A 21,879-nucleotide genomic window follows, 5' to 3' on the forward strand; every position below is an offset into this window, starting at 1 on the left:
TTTTGGCCTATGATGCAAGTTTATATTTTGCTGATAATGAGTATTTTTATTTGTCAGATTTTGAATGCAGGGCATTTTTTTTCAGTTGTGCTATTGCTTCTTTTAATTAGAGAATCTGAATACTTCTTCCACCACTGGTCTTTAATATGCAATACTATATGTCTGTATGCCAGTTGCTAATGCACTATGTCCGGACAGATGATGTGTCTTTGTGTGTTAAACTAAGACCTGCAGTGTTAAACATACTAACCAGTGACTAAATATTCATTGTTTGCAGAGATGAAAAGAGACAGTCACATGGGACACGTTTTGCCATTGTCATTTTTACTATTGGTACTTATAAATATCCAGTTTAAATACACTAGTAAAATAGCTCGGACATTTCCATGACTTGATAATATGAACAGCTTCCCAACAATTGAGATACTTTTAAAACTTCAGGATCTACAAACCTGAGCCACATAAAGAACAGAAGATCAACAGAAAGTTTGCTAACAGATGCTACACAGTAGCCGATAGAAGACATACAGTTCCAATCCTCCACAAGTTACCACTGCTTTATCTGTGTTATTGGTACCTCAGTGGGTTGTGATCGAAAAAGAGAATTTTTGAATACATAATAGCCAGATTAATAATGGATAGGTTCATCCTGTTTTTGTGTTGAATTATTGATAGAGATTGTTGACGGCAGGGGTTTTGAATAACTGGGAGATTGATTGCACAGCAGTTATATTTAATAAAGCTTCATGACAGTGTGTAACTTTTGGAGGTCTGTAAATGTAGAGCAAATGATTTAGAACTATGCAAGTGTCAAATCAGCAAAAGTTAAAATGTATTTATACATAAAACATACACTCCAGCACTTTCAACTACAAATGCCCAGTCTGCATGGAGTTATATTTGTACCTCAAGGAATTATTTGTGTTTGATTAAATAAAATCAAACCTGTTTTATCTTTTGGGAAAAATGGCTTTCCCCCTTTGAAATTCCACATGAATATGCTGAAAAGCCGGATGTCTGAGTTTTCCACCAGCACTCAAACACATCATGCATTTGAGGATAAGAGACTGTGAAACAGCCTCATAACTCCACACAAGTTTAACCCAATCCATGTATCCAACTGTCTGTGTAAACAATCTGTAAATAAATGCAAACAACGTCACAAATATTTTTATTTATATGCACAGGAAGCTTTATAAAAGCAATGTTATTCACTCTATGAAGTTAAAGTTGGAAATATGTAAAATAGATGTATACTCAAGTTATAAAGATTGGTTTGTACTTGTTTGTGGAGTGGAAAAAGCACTTGTGACCACCATACTTTACTCACAAATCATCAAACACATTTATCAATCTCATTTTTCATTTGAGAATCATGAAACACACATTTCTCACCAATACTGACACAAACGTTTACCATAATCTCTAATATAGCTATTTTTCTGACTTATAATTGTCCCATCACATGCTCAGAATTGAGGGACATACTAAATTTCATAACGGTCGGTAAACTATGCAGAACGTTTACAACACACTTACACGTTTTGTTGGTAATTTTACCATTTTCTTGTGTTTCCTGTTCCAAATAAGTTTGACTGAATGTTTGTTTAAAACCTGGATGATCATCTCACATCTCATGTTTCATGCCCTGACTTCTTTTTAGAGACAAAAATGATGTTTTTCTGTTGCTATTTTTCATGAATATAGCTAGCTAGCTACCAAGATCCCCAATCTAGCTAGATACCAAGCTAGCTAGCCATTCAACCAATCAGAGCTTTGTGGGATTAAGAATGGAGATGCTATCCTATTTAGCTGCATAGGAAGATAGCATCTCCATTCTAGCTACCAAGCTAGCTAGCTAGATGGCGATACTAACTTCTTACGTAGCTAGCTAGCTAGCTAGAATGTTGACGTTATAGCTTTTCCATTTCCTAATCCTACAAAGCTCTGATTGGTTGACTATTTCAACTGGTGGAAACAGATGTCAGTGGGCACTCTAGACCTATTTGAATGGCTAAACAAATCTGAGGTGGTGGTTCAGAAAATCATTGGTCGTGAACCAGGCTAGCCATGAGCCAGACCTCAGCAATTCATTTGGTGCACATAGAGTCATTATTATTGATAGAAAGGATGACCAAAACTAGCTCCAAAAAAAGGACAAAATCTATAATTAACTGGTAAATTTCTATAATGATTGTAACTTTTATGGTTGATGAGACATGAGACATCCATATATATCCAACTTTAATTTCGCTGTCATAGCTTGTGCAACTGATTAGCGCATTTTACATGTAGCGATGAACATGTTCAGTGCCTGGCCTTCGTTGTTGGTATTATGAATGGCCTTTTCATAGATTAACTTAATTGTAAACACGACTTAGATCATTACAGACAAGGTAAGATGAAGCGAGTGGGGCACAGTGGGATACTGACGACTTACATAAATGATAAACTGGTGGTTTCCTCCAGATTCAGGCAAAAATGCTGCATTTCTTGGCTGACAATATGGATGGGGTCAGCCTTAGGTCTTGACATTCAAAAGGAGGACTTTGAAGGAGGAGGCCACTGACATAATACATTTTATTTATAGAGCACTTTTCAGGATACTCAAAGACGCTTTACACAGAAGAAGAAAAATACCAAATAATATAAAACATCAAACAGCAAATATCGGAACTTGAGTTTTTGCTCTGTTAAAGCTTCTGCACATTCATATTACACCCGGACAGGTACTCTCAATTATTTTGCCAGATTAGTCATTTTCTCAGGACCGTGTGGGCATGTACAGATTTTGTTAAAATGATATGTCAGTTTTATTAACCCTATAATGGAAGGACAACTACAGCTTTGCTTCTTTTAAATATACAAGGTTTGGTCACCAGGCAGAGTTCTCCCTGTCACAATTGGCTATAATAAGTGAAAATACCTGTTTGGAGTGACAGTATTTTAGAGTGGATTTTTCCTTTATCTTCTTATTCATCATATCAGGTCTGAACCAGAAGTCCTAACATCACTGCCATTCTGCTTTGAGTGAGGTCATATCCTCTGTAATATTTCTGGGAATTTAGAGTGTTTCACTTCATATAGAGGAGTTTACATTCTCTGATTACACAAATATAATGTGTTGTTTTTTTTAAGGTTGATTCTTGATATTTTACTTCACTAAATATCTAAAAATTGACAGTTTTTAGGCTAAAAGTTTGGCTTGTGGCTAGATCATAATTTCTTATTTCAGTGAAGTCATACTGTGGGAATTTGGACTTACGACCTCAGCATTTCTTAAATCCAACACCAACAGTTTCCATATAATTCAGGTCTGAAAATAAATATTATTGCTGCATGAGCCAGAGTCGTGTTATGTGCTGGTGTCACAAAAGGTTTGCAGGAAAATCATCTCCTGCTCTGTCTCTGAACCCACCAATACGATGTTTGCCGGCCTTATCAACGTCTCTGCCCCTGATGTAATTAATTAGAAAGCAAAATATGAAACTTCTGAGGGACAGAGTTTCTGTTACAATGCCACTTTAAATCACTCTGTGGTTATTCTCCATCACCGTTGTAAGTAGGAAATCTACAGCATCTGTCACACGTCCATTGTTTTTCCAACCCAGTGCAGATGAAACACCGCCCACTTCCATATGACAAAAGCCTCAATGAAAGATACCTTCAGCTGTTGGTACTCCTCCATGTCCTGTTGTCCTGAGCGCACACAACCACTAAGTCTGAAATAAAAGCTAAAACCATCACATTACAGCAGGCCCAGCTACATCATTGATTCATTAACTAATACTAGCTAACTGCTTGTACTCAGGAGCAGGCTTTAAAAAATGTTAATAGGAAGCAAGAATTAACGTTAAACTAACTTATTAGATACAATTTGCTAGTTTATCGTTCTAACTCGAAGCCATGGCAAACAGACGAACTGCCTCAGCTCTGTGTAAATGTGACTGTCGCTCATCTTTAAAAGCACTGTTTTCCAAGCTACTATCTTTGTTCCAAAGACTCTGGTTGGACCTCGTGGGACGGGTGTATATTTTTTTATTGATCAATAGAAACTCAATAGTGCTCAATCTAAAGGATGTGTGTAGTCACTATCTTATGTGATCTCTAAGGTGTGAACCAGCTACATTATGTAACTACCTAATGAATAATATGTGTGAACCGCTTAATCAATAGGATACTTATACTTATACTTAGACTTATGCAACTGTCTAAAGCAAGATGAGGCCTAAGGAACTATGGGAAAACCAAACCGAGGACCATATGTCACATATATGACCATGACTGGTAAACAGCAGTACATGTATTTAGTGATCAAATAAAGGCCTAAAAGCCTTTTCTTAATGTAGAAACCTTGGTTTGACACCATTACGTGTAGAAAAAGATATGCAGGAGCAATTGGATCAGTGCCAGAGTATGACATCATGATGCTCCTAAAAATAAAAAAAAACCCTGGAAAATAATGAAAGAAGCTTCTTGGAGAAAGGAAAAAGGGTGGCACCCTGGAGAATACGCTCCACAATAAGTGGAGACTCCCCAGGAGACATAAGGAGATGCTTTTTGAATTCTGTTTTAGTGCCTGTGTTCATGAACCAGCCTCAAAGTACAGTAAATCTAATAATTAACACTCGACTCTGCTTTGCCTCAGTGTGTTTCTTTATTTTTGAAGTATTTCTTTAATGTAAATGTACCTATGTGTAATGAAGTGAAGTGTTTCGGAAGACCTGAAGAAGAGTTCTACCGCAACAGGACCTGTGTCCTTAGTGTGGTTTCCATGGGAAGGCTTCCTTTGTGTCGTTGAGGCTTTCACCATAATGAAGTGGGTGGTGCTTCATCTGAACTGGGCTGGAAAGAAAATGATAGATGCGTCCTGCCTACACTCTGAGTCAAGTAGTGTGTAACGATAATAACTCAACACCGCTCTCCTCTGTATAATTTTCAGCCAGGTGGGATTGTCGAATTGTTAGATTTCTCTGTAAACGTGTGCCGTCACTCACCTTCTGAACACAAACATATGGAAACCGTGCTTACTTCAATTGCTATGGTGATTGTGTGATGACGCTGAGGGAGCTCAGGCCCTTTCTTAAACCGCAAACAGGGACCCTGAATACATCACCAGCCTGCTACTGCAAATAAGCAGAGTGCTCACGTGAGTTCATGAGCCCGTCCCCTGGAACAAGTGACCTTAATTTTCATTTCAATTGTTGGGTGGATAGTTTTATGAGCCCTTGTTCCATCTTCGTGTGTCTTTTCTCAGGCCATTGGTATAAAACGGCTATTAGGTTACTGATGTTCTGTGTCTGATTGGAGCACATCCTTTGCTGTGCAGATTCTCATTAAAAATAGATCCGGTACCGCAGCTCACACTTTGGACACTTAATGCTTAGGTCAGCATGTTTGTCCATGTCTAACTGCCACTCTAATTCTTTTTACGTGCACCAGAACTCTGGGTCAGTTTGGTGTTTTTGGTGTGAAGCGGTCGAGTTCCTCGCTCGCTCTTCCTCGCTTACCGAAAGAGTCCATCACAACACAGTTGTTCCAGCAGCCAAGCGGCGTCCCTGTGTTCACTGCGGCAGGACAGTCAGTATGTTAGTGATGGTCCATTTCTGACCGGTGCAGTCCTGAATGACCAGCTGGAAACTGAACTCTGACTGTTTGCTCTCCACCAGCTCCAGACAACGCAGAGACTCTAGGTTCTGGATGGGGCCACCCTAGAGAGAGAGAGAAAGTTAGAGGAAGTGAGCAACAGTATCTAAACAATAACGGCCATCAAGGTTAATATGCCGCTCTACTTGGTGTCATGTCTCCTCCGCTGAATCCTTTTACAGATACTGAGACACCATGGCCACTTATCTAGAAAGAAAATACACAGCTGACAGTGCATATCAGAGCAAAAAGCAAACCATCAGGTGGAAGGAGCTGCCTGCAGAGCTCAGAGACAAGACCGAGTCGAGGCACAGATCAGAGGAAGGCTGCAAGTAAAAAAATCTGCTGCACTGAAGGTTCCCAACAGCACAGTGGTCTCCATCATTCTGAAACGGAAGACGTTTGGAACAACCAGGACTCTTACTACATCTGGTCATCCAGCCAAACTGAGCAGTCCTCACTGAAGGACACATAAAAAGCCGCTTGGAGTTTGCAAAGAAGCACCTAAAGGACTCTCTGACACTCTGATGAAACCAAGATTGAACTGTTTGGATGCAATTATAAGCGTCATGTCTGGAGGAAACCAGGCACCGGTCACCATCTGTCCAATATCATCCCAGCAGTGAAGCACGGTAACGGCAGCGTCAGGCTGTGGGGTTTGTTTTTCAGCAGCAGGGACAGGGAGACTGGTCAGAGTTGAGGGAAAGCTGAATGGAGCAAGATACAGAGATATCCTTAATGATCCAGAGAGCTCAGGACCTCAGACTGCGCCACAGGACAATGACCATTACCACACAGCCAAGACAACACAGGAGAGGTTCAGGGACAACTCAGTGAATGTCCCTAAGTGGCTCAGCCAGAGCCCTGATTTGAACCCAATTGAACATCTCTGGAGAGACCTGGAAGGAAATGTCTGTCCACCGACGGTTCCCATCCAACCGTACAGAGCTTGAGAGGATCTGCGGAGAAGAATGGCAGAAAATCCCCAAATCCAGGTGTTCAAAGCTCGTCATGTCGTACCCAAGAAGACTCGAGGCTGTTATCACAGCTGAGTAAAAGGTCTGAATACTTATGTCAATGTGATACTTCAGTTTCTCCTCTTTAATACATTTGAATACACTTCTAAAATTATGTTTTTGCTTTGTCATCATGGGATATTGAGAGAAAACTGATGAGGGGAAAAAAAAAGAATTTTAACGAGGCTGCAACAGAACAAAATGTGAAACAAGTGTAGGGGTCTGAATACTTTCTGATTCACTGTACACTGGCAATATTTCATCCATTGGTATTCAGATCTTTTTGGCAATACTGCTGATTTCTCTCTCTCTCTCTCTCTCCCTCTTCTCTCCCTCTGTCTGTGTGTGTGTGTGTGTGTTTTAGTTTCTCTAACTAGGCTGGAACCTAAACTGGGTCCTTAGTTTCGTGGAAACAACAGTAATATGTTGTAATGAGCCTGAGCCCTGGAAAGAGCAGACCAAATCTATTTGTGTCAAACTGGTCGTGTGCTTTAGGAAGGCTGTTTAGTTTTAAAAATCAATACTCTTTACATCTTCCACAACCGCACACAGACACACACACACACAGACACACACACACACACAGACACACACACACACACACACACAGGAAGGATTTTCAGTTGGAGCCTGAGACCCGCGTGCACCACAGACCTCTGCATTCTGTATGAGAATAGCTGACTACACTACCAATACAATTAAAAAGAGAAGACCTGTGTAGAACAGTAACACAGTCGCTCTCTTCTCTTCTCTTTGAAGCTTTCGGCTCACTGAAAATAAATCAATTCTCCCAGCTTGCTTGTCTGTGTGCACAGCTGCCTCTCTGCACAGAGCAGTTTGTCCACACATTGGCCGTCCTGTCACGATTCTGCCCCTCCGTTCCCCCTCCGCCCTTTTTCCACTGCTTCCAGGTCATGTTCCTCCACTCATCTGCCTAAACCTACCTTCACCCACCAGATGTGCACATACTTTTCTCCTGCTTCCTATCGACCTCTCTGCCCTGCCCCTACAAACACCTGTTCCCACTTCTCATCGCCCGGCAGTCACCTGATCTCTCCCCAGCCTTCCACGTGTTCACCAATCAGCCTTTCACTATTCATACCGGCCCTTTGTCACATCGTCTGCTTCTGTTCTCGGTCATGTTCCCTTGAGTGAAGACGCCGGTTGTCTCTTCCTGCCTGTTTTACTTTCTTCTCAGCTGCCTGGTTATCCACTCATCTATCCGCCTTGGAAGTATCTTCACTGAATCAGCCTGCCTTTGTTTAGCTACTTCTACTATTGTGACATGTCTGGCATGTGTAGGTGTATCCGCTTTATGGAACAAAGTGTGCACACTCTGGTGACACACTCACACATGACATGTATGAAGTTCACTCAACTCACTGTCAATGTTTATGAAACGACTCTTGCTTTGTAACATGGTTCATAAGGATTGTTATTAAGGAACTCAAAGTGTGCCAAGGAAACATTCCCCCGCACCGTGACACCACCACCTCCAGCCCGGACTGTCGACACAAGGCAGGTTGAGTCCGTGGATGCCGACGTCAAATTCAGCACAAATCCAGATTCATCAGACCAGGCTACGTTTTTCCTCAGATTCCTGTTCCTGGCTGACAGGAGTGAAACCAGATGTGGTCTTCTGTCGTTGTAGCCCACGCACCTCAGTGTTGGAAGTGTTGTTCATTGTGTGAGATGCGTCTCTGCTCGCCGCCTCCTGTGACCTCTCTCATCGTGTTTTTTGTTTTTGAGTAAAAGCTCTAGAGACAGTCGTGTGTGAGACTCCCAGGAGATCACCAGTTTCTGCTACTGCTACCGATGCTATATCAAAACACTAATATTTTGATATGTGATGTGAATGTTAACTGAAGCTCCCGGCCTGTATCTGCTGCCACATGATTGGCTGATTGGATAACTGCATGAATAAGTGAAATGTATACAGTAGGTGTTCCTAATAAAGTGCTTAGAGGGTTTATATACAGTGTGTAAAAGGGAGGGCTGGCCTTGCGTGACGGATGGCGACACTGTTGCAATACACGTGTCACCGCTGGGGCGTCAGCACGCCGTCTGAAGTCACACACGGGGGCAGCATAACGCCGCCTTTGTTTGGTTCATAGTAAAGGAGCAGAGCCGGTGTAATGAGGGGTCCTCTTCATGAATATGGCGGGATCTGTGGAATCAGGGAATCTGTCTGAGATTCACATATTGGACTTACAACCGTTAACCGTCACTGACATTGATCTCGGGCTAATCAGTGAAATACTACCATGCTGTGTTAAATCCCTCTCGACTTCTAATGATCCACCTGCTGAACCCCCTTCACAGACCTTAAGTCTTTATAAAAAGTGCTTTCATGTGAACCCAATCACCCACTAAATTATCTTTTCATACCTATTTGAAAAGGTCTATCTAATTGGGGTGTCAACGACTGAAATTGCCTATTTATTATCCTTCATTATTAATTGTGTCGTGGTCTGTTGCATAGTTGTTGATGATGTTTTAGCATTTGCATCTTTGTACTTACGTCTTCTCCTCGTCTGTGTCTGTGGACACTCCACATTAGTAAATGGTGTTTCTGAAAACCAATCAGGAAAATGATTTTGTTGCTGACTTTACTGATAGCAACTGTTTCATAACCAAGATGCTTAATTGATTTAGAAACTTACAGTGACAGTATCAACCTTGAGGTGTGCTTTAGAAATTTTAGAGCCTGGAAAATAACATCAACTTGGATGTCAGTTCAGGTCAGTGTGTCAAATACTGACTTCAGTATGTTTTATTAGTGTTGTGTTCAGTTTGTTGCGACGCCTTCATGTGGCCTGAAAAACAAACATACAACACTGATACTGCAGGTGTAAGTGATATCAAGACTTGAGGTCTGGTCCATGCAGTTATCTATCTGCTTTTCCTCACGTCAGTGTATATAGATAGAGTTTGGTGATCACTGCCACCCTCCCCTCCCCTTCATCGATTAATCATCCTCCTCTGCTCAGCTATGTCTGACAGATTCTGAAAGTATGTCATCTTTTGTGATCAATCTAATTAAATTAAACTTGCTGTGTGAAGGAGTGTTTCCCCTGCAGGGGGAAGTCGGTTGAAAGAGCATGCAGGGTTTGTCTGTCAGGTTGGATCTTCTCCACAGAACAAGCCAGATCTTCAAAGACCTCCTGGAGTGATGGCCATCAACAGCGATGAGAACCCTGCATCCAACCACACGTTGTACACTGCTGCTCTGAAACACTGAGCAGCAGAATAAGGGGACGCTCGTCTCCTTGCACCTTTTATATTCCACGTCAGCGCTCTGTAGAAAAGGTACAAAACACAAACGGGGGACATTGTTGTTCCGCCTTGATGCCGACAGCAGAGGAAGCCGGATCGCCGTCTGTGTCAAAGGGAGAGCTGACGTTGTGGGACGAATGGCAACGCTGTTGTGTTGTACCTCGCTGTGTTAGGAATCCAGTTAAATCCCATTTCATTTCTAATTATCCACCAGTTGAACCACGGTAAAGGGCCAGTAAAGACTCTGATGGCGCTGGTAAACACTTTATGGATGTTTTGACAGTCTGCCAGTCGACCGGGATTTGAGCCGGTGGTTCCCGTGGCCGGTCCCGCCGCCTCTGCTCTGGTCTTATCTCTTTCTTTGTTGGACACCGTCTTAGGATTCGTCTCAGGAAAATCGTGGACGGTTGCTTTCACCTGAACGTTGCACTGTGCCGTCATGAGTGTGGGCGGTCCCTGTGTGTTTAGAAACGTGACGAGGGCCAATGGTTTAACGGGGAGGGACTCGCGACTCACACGAGGGGGTGTGACTTCGTTTTCTGCTCAGGACGCCATTACTCCACTGTGTCTTTACATAGAAAATAGCTTTTTGCTGCTACATTGTTGTTTAAAATCTCATTTACTGAACCTTTAAGGTCATTGCAGCCGTGTATTGCTGCAGTGGACAAAATGACTGATGCTTCATAATTTTTGCTGCTAGAATCAGCAGTCTGTTAATGGGACATTATAGCATGAGGAAGCCATCATAGTGCACCTTAGGCAAGATACTGAATCCCAAAACTGTTCCCAATGTATCATCGGTGTGTGTGAGTGTCTGAGTGTGTGTGTGTGTGTGTGTGTGGGGATGTGTGTGTGGTAGAGAAATTCAGTATATATAGAAAAAGTGCTGTGAAGGTGTGAGTGGCTGAATGTGGCATGCAGTGTAAAGTGCTTTGAATGGTCAATAAGACTAGAAAAGAGCGATATGTAAGTGCAGTGCACTGATGGCTCTTACTGTATACTGTGTAGCAGAGGTAGACTAAAGATCCATTAAAGTAATCGCAGTGATATTTCTTGCCTCTTACAATGGAAACCAGTCAGCTGGCTTTGTCTAAGTGTGTGACCTCTCCAGTGACTTCCTGTAAGTGTACTTAAAAGTCTGCGCTCTGCCCCTCGAGTGCACAGCTCACACTAAGTAAACTGAAGCTGAATTAGAACATAGAGAAACACAGGGACATTCCCACAATCCTTTACACACTTACACACACACACACACGTATGAACATAACGTGTATATATATATATATATATATATACGTATATATATACTCACGCAGACAAATATTTGGCATTTCTCCAACACCTTGTCCTCAATTCAGCAGTGAGGCCGCCTGTCATTCTGCAGAGTGCAGAGCTGGGCCGCAATATTGATTCCCTGCTATTAAGGCGGGAACACCAGTTAATCAGTTGGTCAGACAGCAAGTCAGCCAGAGAGCCATCAGACAGCAAATCAGCTGGGTTTGGCTGGCAAGCCAGGCCATTCTGTCAGCCAGATGCTCAATCACCAAGACATTCACCTCAAAGGATGTGGTGAGTAAAAGCACAGCGTGAAGACAAAGAACTTAGCACACTGGAGCACCGAGCGTGAAATGCTTATGTAAATGCAATTTGTGCAGCAAACAAGCATGACAGGGCAGCAGGGTTCATCAACATTACAGTACATTTTTCCTGTTTTTAATTACAAGATTTCTCGTGTCATGATTTCTCTGTATTACGCGTGTCATTCATCTTCCAGAGCTGTTACGTTATTCTGTCGTTTCATCATCAGCAGAAACAGTTAAATGGTAGTGGATTGACTGCACTTACAGTATGTAGCTCTTTTCTACAATCAGCAACCACTCAGAGCGCTTTACAAAATACCAACAGCTGACATTCACACACACATTCATGCATCACACCGATACACACTAATACACTGACGGAGTCGTGCCATCAGAGGAAATTTGGGGTTCAGCGTCTTGCCCAAGGACACTTCGACGAGCCGACTGGAGAAGCCGGGGATCAAACCACCGACTTTCTGATTACTGGACAAGCCTGACCGTGGATTGGTGGTAAATTCGACCATTGACAAAGAGGAGTAAAAGAAGCCATCTACGTCAAACCGGACCATCACTGAACAGAGGAGGTGGGCTGTGACATCACTTATCTGCCACTTACAGTGCAGTCTTGAGATCGACCTCCCAGGCAGCTTAACACCCACCCACACCGTGACCCACGTGACCCCGCGGGAGGGTTAAACGCCTGGAACTCCCCACCAGTCAGTTCACTGCAATGCCTGCAAACCCAAATAAAGCACTGAAACTGGCACACACACTCCCATCTTACGTCAGTAATCATTCCACACACACACATACACACACACACACACACACACACACACACCGTAACAGACCATCCAAACTGTCGGACAAAGACATCAAGCAATAGCACTGAAATACCGGAGGACAGCATCAAACATCCCTGCTCTCCAGAAAACTAGAAAGGAAGCAAAACTAACATCCTCACCCTCCTGTCATTCATGCTACAGCTGGCCAAACTACCAGCAGCCCCCCCACCAGCTGAACCTAAACACTACTCCACCACTGCTGCCTCATATAACCCACATGCACACACATATTAAATATAAGTCAGACACACCACACACACAAGCTTTCTTCTTCTCTTGTTTTTTTTTTTTTGTGCCGTGGCCCACATCTCGCCCTTTAACCTCAGAAGTCCTCCACCTCGTTCTGCCTCTCCTGCCGCCAACAAAGACCAAATAAGGCCGAAGCCCCGGGCTCTGCCTCCAGGCGCAGGATTCTTCTAGTTCTACTTCAATCAGTTAGGAGTGAAGGAGCCGTTCGGATGGCGGCTGCATCGACTTCAAGAACCTCAAACAAAGTCCCGTTGTGTTTGTAAAGCTCTTACAGATGCCATGACCTGGGTGACTGAGAATCTTCCCAGACATGAACATAGTCGACTAAAAGCACTATTGTGATGTCTTCTTTTGAATCACCTCATCTACTTTAAGCTCCGCCTTCAACAGCTGTCTCCACACATTAATTACTGTATATCCCAGCCTGTATATTCCCGGCTGCTGGAACTAAATGTGGCCATCTCTTCTAGCTGGTATAACTACTCATGGTATAAGTTTTGGATTTAAAACTTTACAGAATAACATTTAGTAATACACCTGCGCTCTCTGTGTTTTATTCAACTGCTCAGGGAGAAAACAATCTTGTAAAATACCTCTAACAGCTGGAAGGCTGGAAATATGAGGTTTATTCTGCAGAGAATGCGACTTCAAAGATTTGATACAGCAGCTGTCAAAACAGTTATGTCCTATCTAAATATTTAAACCCCCAAAGTTTTTTTTTTTTCATGTTACACCATACAAGCACAAAGTAATATTTGCAGTCCATAAATATATCATTAACTCCAATTTGACAGTAAACTCAGATACAACCTTCAAATTCAAAGTTTCTAAAATGCTATTGACTAAAGCCACAGCTGCATTTGTGGAGAGTAAAGAAAACATGAGCTGCTATTTGCAGTATTTACATCCTCTTAGAAAGTAGCAGCTTGTTACAAGTTATTGCTTAGAATCATAATAACATCAGTGAAGCTACACTGGTATCACTGATCGATAGTGTGGGACTAATATCATCTGTCCTGCACTAGAAATGCGTGATTGTCTAAATGATGCATGGGGGGAAAAACAGTCAAATATAACAGTACAGTGCAGTAAGCATGCAAGCTACATTTAATAAGACAGCTACATTTATATAAGTAGTTATTTTCAGTGCTGCTCTTCCCTTCTCAGTTTGGATTCGTGCAGTACATCAATACGAGGGACCTGCTGTTTCTCTTGATGTCTCAACTTTAGTCGCATCAGCAATAGACTCAGACTTTTGTCTTGTATTCTCTGGTCAATCTAGGGAACAGTGGCCCAGCATTTGCAAAATAAGACTTTGTATTGGACCGACTTAAGACAAAGTCGCGTCTATAAAGGCACAAATAAAAGCAGACCAATAAAATAAAAAGCTGATGTAAGAAAATTCGACTTTACCGCAAAACTCTATACCACCCCGCTCTCTGGGAGATTTTTGTGAGGCAAATTTTTCCTCCCTCTCTCTCTCTCTCTTCTCCTCTTTCACTCTTCCTTCCTCCCTCTCTTTCTCTCTATTGATACCCGTTCCCTCAGGGTCAAGCTCAGTTCAATATTGTAAAAGATCTCCTTATCAATAATTCACAAATACTGACTGCCCACTTCACAGAAAACGCTGCCTCCCTCTGTCTCTCTTCTTGTTCGCTTCACCTCTCTCCAGCGCTGCCTCTGCCTCTGAAAGCTGCCTCTCTCTTCACTCCTCCCTCTCATACTCTCACCCTGCACTTTCTCTCGCTCTCATCTCTTTTCTTCCTTCAGCCTGCATCTCTACACCTTTTATCTTTGTCTACTGTTTATCTACCTGCATTTCTTCCTTCCTGCCTCCTCCTGCTTCCTCCATCTATTTATTTCTGCACAGAGAACCATGGAGCTGTGTGCTGGCTCCTAAACCTACAGTCTTCAGTGCTAAAGATCAGAAACGCATGCAGAATACAAACAGCCAGTCAGAAATCTCGGGAAGAATTTCTGCTGCTTTTGACTAAATCTGATGTTTTTTTCTCTTTATTGATCCACATAATCGATTGTGTTTGGACAAATTTAGTTGGCTACCAGTGGTGTCTGGTTAGCAAACCATCACCCTCCCACTGCAGGCTAACAACAGCCCTCTGAGCACAGTCTCTGCTGCAGTTAATGTCGTGTTTACAACTATTTCTTTGGCATTAAATTAAAATTCAAAATAATCTTGTTAGTTAAACAGAGAAATTAGCCTAATCGTCAATAAGGGCTAATCTACATTAGTGTACCTTGTTGAAAGGCCAGTAACAGGGTTGACGATAACACTGTTGAGTCCTCCAACCTGAACAGCCACATACAGTAGGTCATTTGTTCCCACCCTCTGACACGACCCGTCCTGAAATACAGTAGCTCCCCTACGGCGACAGGCATAGCGGACCTTGGTTGCCATGGTTACAACAATAAATGTGCGGAGTTGCCAGACCTTCGTTGCCATGCTTACAATCATAAATGGTCATGGCTTGGTTAGGTTCAGGAAAAGGTCACGGTTCGAGTTGAAATAAGTAGCCTATTTCCTTATGATTAGACCATTTTTGTTGTCATGGTTACAATAATAACAAAGTGTTTAAGGTTGTCCAAACGGTCATGGATAAAAAAGTCACCATAAACTCCTGGTTTTGTTGACTCATCCCTCTACCCCAACCTCCTTCTTCTCTTTATACTGCATCACTAAACTTCTTCCCTTTGCTCCTGTCATAATTACTACAGCCACTAGATGTCGCCTAGCAACAAAACGTAACTATGGGTCATAACAACCTGCTGCACAAACGAACCTATGGGCTCGTTTTTTTACCAGAGGAAAGTCTCAGCTGTTGACAGAAGAAATGTGATCAAATGTTAAACTTACCATATTTAATTCACACTGCCTTCCTCCTCCAACCTGTCATAAACTAACATTTCATTTTCTCTGTTAGAAAAGCCTGTAGGTTTAATCTCAGGCCTTAAGTGACTTCTCTACCAAACTTTTTGACGAAGAAAGTGGAGTTCTCTTTTGTGAGATGTGCCTAATGGGTTTCATCCCTTTGACTTCTGACATAAGCTAGATGTGAGATTTCTGATTCTGGCTGGTGCTAATTAGAGGCAGATTCCCCTGCCGGTGTGGCCAGTAGCTACAGAAACTGGAGAGTTGAAATATGGGGAAGTATTGTTCTCTGAGGGAGAGGAATGGGCTTGAATGTTATTTATATTTAATATTTAAATAAGCTCCTTTTTCAGTCTGATGTCTCGAACAAAAACAGCACACACACAAACACACACAGAGAAGAGCGCACGTACGCACGCACAGACCAGAGATGCCAGGGGCATGAATACAGTAGTGTCTTCTTTATACTAATTATACAGCTCCCTCTACTTATCTGTCACATTTAAGGCAACATTAAAAGTGTGAAGATTAAAAATGAGACAGAGGGTTGTTAAAAGTCAGAAACTATGGATGTGTGAAAGCTAATTATCCAACCCAAGTAAATGTGCTGTTAAAATGCCTATCGCATATAATAATGGAAGAATGATCTTTGCTTTAACAAAACCAGAAGAGGTGCCTGTTACGGTCAGAAATAAAGCGGAGAGGAAGAGGTATGAAGCCCACTCACTTACTAAAAAAAAAGCCACACTAAAAGACAAGAGACTGCAGGAGGCTGCAGCAACATACAGAATGTCAATTAACAAACTAACGAGATCAAAGGCTGCGTACGTTTATACGGAGAACCTGAAATGGGGAAAAACATGGACACAGCTGGAGTTTGTTACGTCTTTCGTTTGTATTTAGCGTCTGGCTGCAACAGTGCGTCTGCAACCGTGGTTTTACCTGAGCGAACGACCAGGTGAGCTTCATGTGCTTGGTTGCTGCGTAGCTGCACTCCAGAAGCCTGGGTCTGCTGTTCACGTCCACCAGACACTTGTTATCGTCGTCGTCGATCGTGGGACTCAGCACCCCAAGGTGAAGCTGCTGGGAGCTGGTGTAGTACACGTTCTGCTGGGAGAGACAAAAGACAGGGGCTCAGGAGAGAGGACTTTTCACACAGGTGTAATGAAGGGCTCTGAGCATCTCCATTCAGCCTGAGTAACCCTGTTTCTTCCTCAGCTGTGGAACACCAACATTACGTGGTAATGATTAGTCTGCTCCTGTCATCCTCTTCAATCTGTGTCGTTCATTTCACAAAATCATGCTGCGATTTTAGCCTGTTTTAAACTGCCGTTAAGAAGACGCCCTCGTTATGCCAGCTCTGCTCGTTTTCACTGAACCAAACGAAGCCAGCATAATGCTGTTGCCCCAGTGTGTGATTTTATATATACATGCCGGCTACGTCCACACTACTATGTTTTTGGTTTAAAACGCATCACTTTTGCTACATTTATTCCTGCCGTACACACTTCTCTGGAGCTTTTGAGCGCCTAAAACGTTTATGTTTCTCCTACAATATTATAATATTATTAATATTCAACCTCCACTTCATCCCCTTTTCTACTTGCAGTTGGATATCTTTTAATTTTTAATTTTTGTATTATCTGTACTGCACAGTATATTTTATTTTACCATGTAGTATTTTATATAGTACATTTATACTGCACTCACTGAACACTTTATTAGGAACACCATACTAATACTGAGTGGTTCCTCCCTGTGCTCTCAAACAGCCTCAGTTCTTCATGTCATGGATTCCACGAGATGTTGGAAACTTTCCTTTGAGATTCTGCTCCGTGTTGACATGACTGCATCACATCATTTCTGCAGATTTGTCAGCTGCACATTCATGCTGCCAATCTCCTGTTCTACCACATCACAGGGGGGTTCAACTGGATTCAGATCCAGTGACTGCAAACTGAACTCACTGTCACGTTCATGAAACCAGTTTGAGATGACTTTTACTTTGTGACATTATCATGCTGGAAGTAGATATTAGAAGATGGTAAACTGTTATAAACTGTTAAAGGGATGCACATGGTCAGCAACAATACTCAGCTAGGCATGACTGACCGGTATTAAGGGACACCCCAACACTGACGGCCTGACTGCTTGATTTAGCACCATCAGTTAAAACTACATTTTTTTTACTACTATACTACTACTCAAGTATCTTGGGCAAAATATACAGTCCCAAAACTGAGACAGATGCTTCTACATTTCATAATAATGCACCTTTGCAAATGCCATGCTATAGTCTATATATATTCAACGTGGGTTTTGGTCATTAGACTGTTTTTTGAATGTTGGTTGTACTTTCTTTCACCTCAATTGCAAAATTTGCCGATTTCTCTACACAACATTCTCACTTATTGTGTTGTGAGAAATAAACAGGCTCCCTGTAACTGATCTAATTAAAGTGGAAAACAGAAGGTAAGAAGAAACGGAGGAGGAAATGTTCAGATGCGAGAGATGAAGGAGGGAGAGAGAGAGGTTAGGGATGGAACAGTAGATTCTGGCTAAATATTAGCTGAGGAAACTTTGCATACCTGAAAACAACAACAAAAAACAACAAAAAAACAAAACACATGGTAATGAATGCAAATGTTGGCCCAGTTTTGAAGCCTACAAAAAAATGCCTAGTGAGGTGAATCAAACACACCTTAAGTAGTTTGAAAATTCAAACCGTAAAGTGAGACATACATTTTCCAGAGTCTGACGGAAAAGGAAAAAGATGAGACAAAGAATCACAGAAAACCTGACACGAGCAAAGTAAATGAGGACGATCAAGGTCGAAATGAAATCAAAACAAGCATAAAAAAGTTGAGATCAAGGCGTAACAGGAGAATAAGCACAAGAAGCAGCACTGCTCACAACAAATGGAAACGCTGGCTGTGTGCTCCGACTCAGAGAGTGTGTGATTTTCCACAGGAGTGTGTGGAAGCTCTGAGGAGGTAATTGATGAGAATGATGACCGCCTTGCAGGAACAGGACATTTTTAGATAGGAGCCATTATCGCACTGTGAAGCAGCCGCAGAGCTTTTAAGCTGCTGTTTAAAAACACCTCAAGACAGACAACACCAGAGGCTGACGTGTGCATGCGTGTGCATTGAGTGTTAGAGTGCGTCGAGTATGTGCAAACGCTACTGAGTGAGCAATCTGTTTTTTCTGTGTATGTGCATGTGCGTTAATACGAGTGATTAAGCTTGCATCTGTCAATAGATTGGTGCTCAGCTCCCAACAGAGGGCTTAATGCTATCTCCTCTCCTGTCACGGCTTCTTAAAACCTCTAATAGAAGGATTAGCACAGTGTCGCGCTAGACGGACAGCAATCTCCCCTGACAGATGTACACATTAACAAGTGTGGACAAAAGAAAGGCTGTAAGCTGCCTTGATTTTCTGGGTTTTAATGTCACCTTTCAGCAGATGACATTTTGATCTCAGCAAAATCTAAAAAGTTGCACTTTGGTGATCTTATATATGTCATATAATTAGATGTAAAGTCAAACGTTGTTCACTGTCAACACCAGGCAGATGCTGCATGACTAATGCTCAAGTTGAGAGGGGTTCGTTAATGGAGCATCAGTCTTGTTTACGTAAAAGCCGGTACTGACAGTACAACTACGATCAGAGGCTCCTAAAAGCTGCAGCATTCATTACATTCTAATAAACAAGATATTGACAAGCTTGCTGTTCAGAAAGCCTTTGAAGATTCTCCTTATGGATGAGTCAGAAAATTGCATTGGCATTCTGCCTGTTAGATTTCGACATTTCTTCTGCACAAGTGGAAAATTTGGCCTGAAGGTGGTGTGAGTTGAAAGGTCAGGAGGTTGCCATAACTGTCATCCCATGAAAAATGGGATCATCAGTCGTTTCAACAAGCGCCCATTAATGTGTGTTTATGTTCAAGAGACAAAGCTGTCTAACAGCCATAGTAATTAAGTAGGAACCACTACACTTGAATTTAAATTTGCACTTGTTGAAAATTGGGGCACCACCTCCAACTGAGGATAAACAGACAAACCAAATTAATGAGTCGTATAATCAGGAGTAGTAAACTCTGGGATCTCTGTGTCTGCTTTGAAGGAACGCACAAAATCACGACCTGGACATAAATGAGGATTTATTTATTGCTACATTTCTATAAGCAACTCAGAGAACACTCAGGGTGTGTGAGAGGGAGCATGTGGGTGGTTGTGTGTGGGTGTGATACAGAGAGTGAGAGAGAGTGCTGATAACACTGACATATCGCAGTTTTGATTCCAGGGATTCGCAGGTAGTGTTAATATACCAGGATATGCCGCTTTGTGCCAACAAAGTCAGGGAAGAAGAGAAATGTTAGAAAGCATGTAAATTATGCAGGTTTTAAAAATTTTAAATGTAACTGACAAATGTTTCATAAGGATGGTCATGCATTCAACACGTTTTGATATTTCAAGGATACACACAATCCATGTTCATCCGTACTGTAAAAACAGTAGCGATCCCACACTCTGAGGGGCCCCAGGCAAAGAAGCACATTGAAGAATGCTACAATTCACAAGTGTTCCCTGAATGCCTCACAGGCAGTTACGGCACACATCATCAGGGGCCCCACTTGTGGGGTTTATGGGGCAATAACAGTGCATTGTATAGTGTCGGTATGTGAGGTTTAAGGGGGTTTATTGTTGTCATTGCAAAATGTATGCAATATGAAGGGCCCCCTTTTCCCCTTGGGTGCCCCAAACATTTGTCTGGTTTATCTCTCCTGACGGTGCACCTAAAAAATAAAGTTTTTTTGCAGGAAAACTGTGCGGGGCAGCTTTAATCGTAGTTATTTTAACCCAAACCATGGTTTAACCCTAATCCCAACCAAAAACCTAATCAAACCTTAAAGGAGCTACATGTAAGTTTTGCTATTGCTACATAGCCTATGTTAGCATTAACAGCTGTTCTAGTCGAGAGGAAACGTTGTCAGTTCAGCATCAAACCTCATTCCTTCACTCACTAAGAGCTTAACTCTTGTCTCTATGACGTCTTTTCTTCTACTGAAGTTAGCACGCTAACAAGCTAGCTAGTCACTTTCTAATAGTGTCTCACTGTAACCTCCAATCTGCCTCGAAGACGTAGCGCTGCTCAGAGGGCGTATTAAAACCTCTTGTCTTGTAAACACAACAATGGCTGAAGCTCTTGTCACCACCACCTTCTCCTGGCAAGAAACCACCTTCAGAGAAAACAAATAGCCTCATTAACCACAGTATTGTCAGATCGTAAAATACTTTTATTTTTCCAACAGTGGTTTGTAACAGTTCTGGAAAGCACAGATGAATTCTGTCATCCTGCTGATAGAAGTGTCAGAGCAAAAAAAACATTTTATGTGTCATTCTGGAAGGAAATGACAAATGACATATTACGCTGTTTACCTTGTGACAATCATATATCCAGCAAGTTTTTAAAAGGCCGGTTTTATTTTCTTGATTTCATTTTAAAAACGGTCATTGCAAAACCTCCATCACTTTCTCTGTTCATTTTTTAATTGGCCTTCAATAATAGTGACACAGTTGACCCCTAAAGCGCTGAGTTAGACAGACAGACCCATTTGTTTGCTACTTGGATGTCTAGTTTTTGTTCCGGTATGAATGTGACTTTGTTCAAAAGCGAGGCTCCTGGTGAGCTTCTTACTGACAGCAAGATATGTAGTCAGCCAGGCTAATCACTGGTGTTTCCCTCAGCCATCTGCTCTGGTGGCGAGAAGACAGCGCACAAACACACACAACACCAGCACAAACACACACACACAACAGCGGCGAAGCTGTCTCAGTACATAATGAAAAGGATCATCCAGACGAGTGGCGCAGACAGAGGCAGAGGAGGAGAGTTTAAGAGAGAGAGAGCAGACAATGAGGTTAACTCCGGGAAAGAAGGTATTTATAGGTACAGGTAGCAAACTGACTGAAAAAACTTTCCTCTTCCTACTAATATGCAGCTCTCACACACACACACACACACACACACACACACACACACACACACTACCATGTTGTACACTGATCAGATTGGTCAGTGTTTTAATAAGTTTACAGACACGGCAGTTTTGAAAATTGATTACTTTGGTGCAACGACAACCGTGACAATATCTCCATTTTAAAACCGCCGTCTATTAATGACAAAAATTAAGCGACAGTCTCTTCTATACTTGTGACACCAATTCTAGTTTAAGATTCTGCATAAAGGATGATTGCGTTTGATCCCATAGGAAGGTTCAGAATGTTTTTCTCTAACTCTCTCTCTCTCTCTCACACTCACACACACACACACACACACACACACAAACACACACACACTCTTTGTCAAAAGTTCTT

General features: G+C 42.1%; 1 protein-coding gene across 1 annotated transcript in view; it reads right to left on the reverse strand.

Annotated features, from left to right (window-relative positions):
• Window positions 1–303: 303 nt before the first annotated feature.
• The window catches only part of LOC111658760 (polypeptide N-acetylgalactosaminyltransferase 18-like), a 136,566-nt gene continuing 114,990 nt past the window's right edge, over window positions 304–21,879 (reverse strand). Inside the window, exons 10-11 of the mRNA XM_023411417.1 lie at window positions 16,442–16,606; window positions 304–5,711 (exon numbers count right to left, since the gene is read on the reverse strand). Of these exons, the coding sequence (XP_023267185.1) occupies window positions 5,565–5,711; window positions 16,442–16,606 (312 nt within the window). The 3' untranslated portion in view covers window positions 304–5,564. The remainder of the gene's footprint in view (window positions 5,712–16,441; window positions 16,607–21,879) is intronic.

The sequence above is a fragment of the Seriola lalandi genome, unplaced genomic scaffold, assembly GCF_002814215.2.
Source record: "Seriola lalandi dorsalis isolate HSWRI2012SDOR001 ecotype SW California unplaced genomic scaffold, Sedor1 jcf7180002054465, whole genome shotgun sequence".
In the NCBI taxonomy this organism is placed as follows: Eukaryota; Metazoa; Chordata; class Actinopteri; order Carangiformes; family Carangidae; genus Seriola; species Seriola lalandi.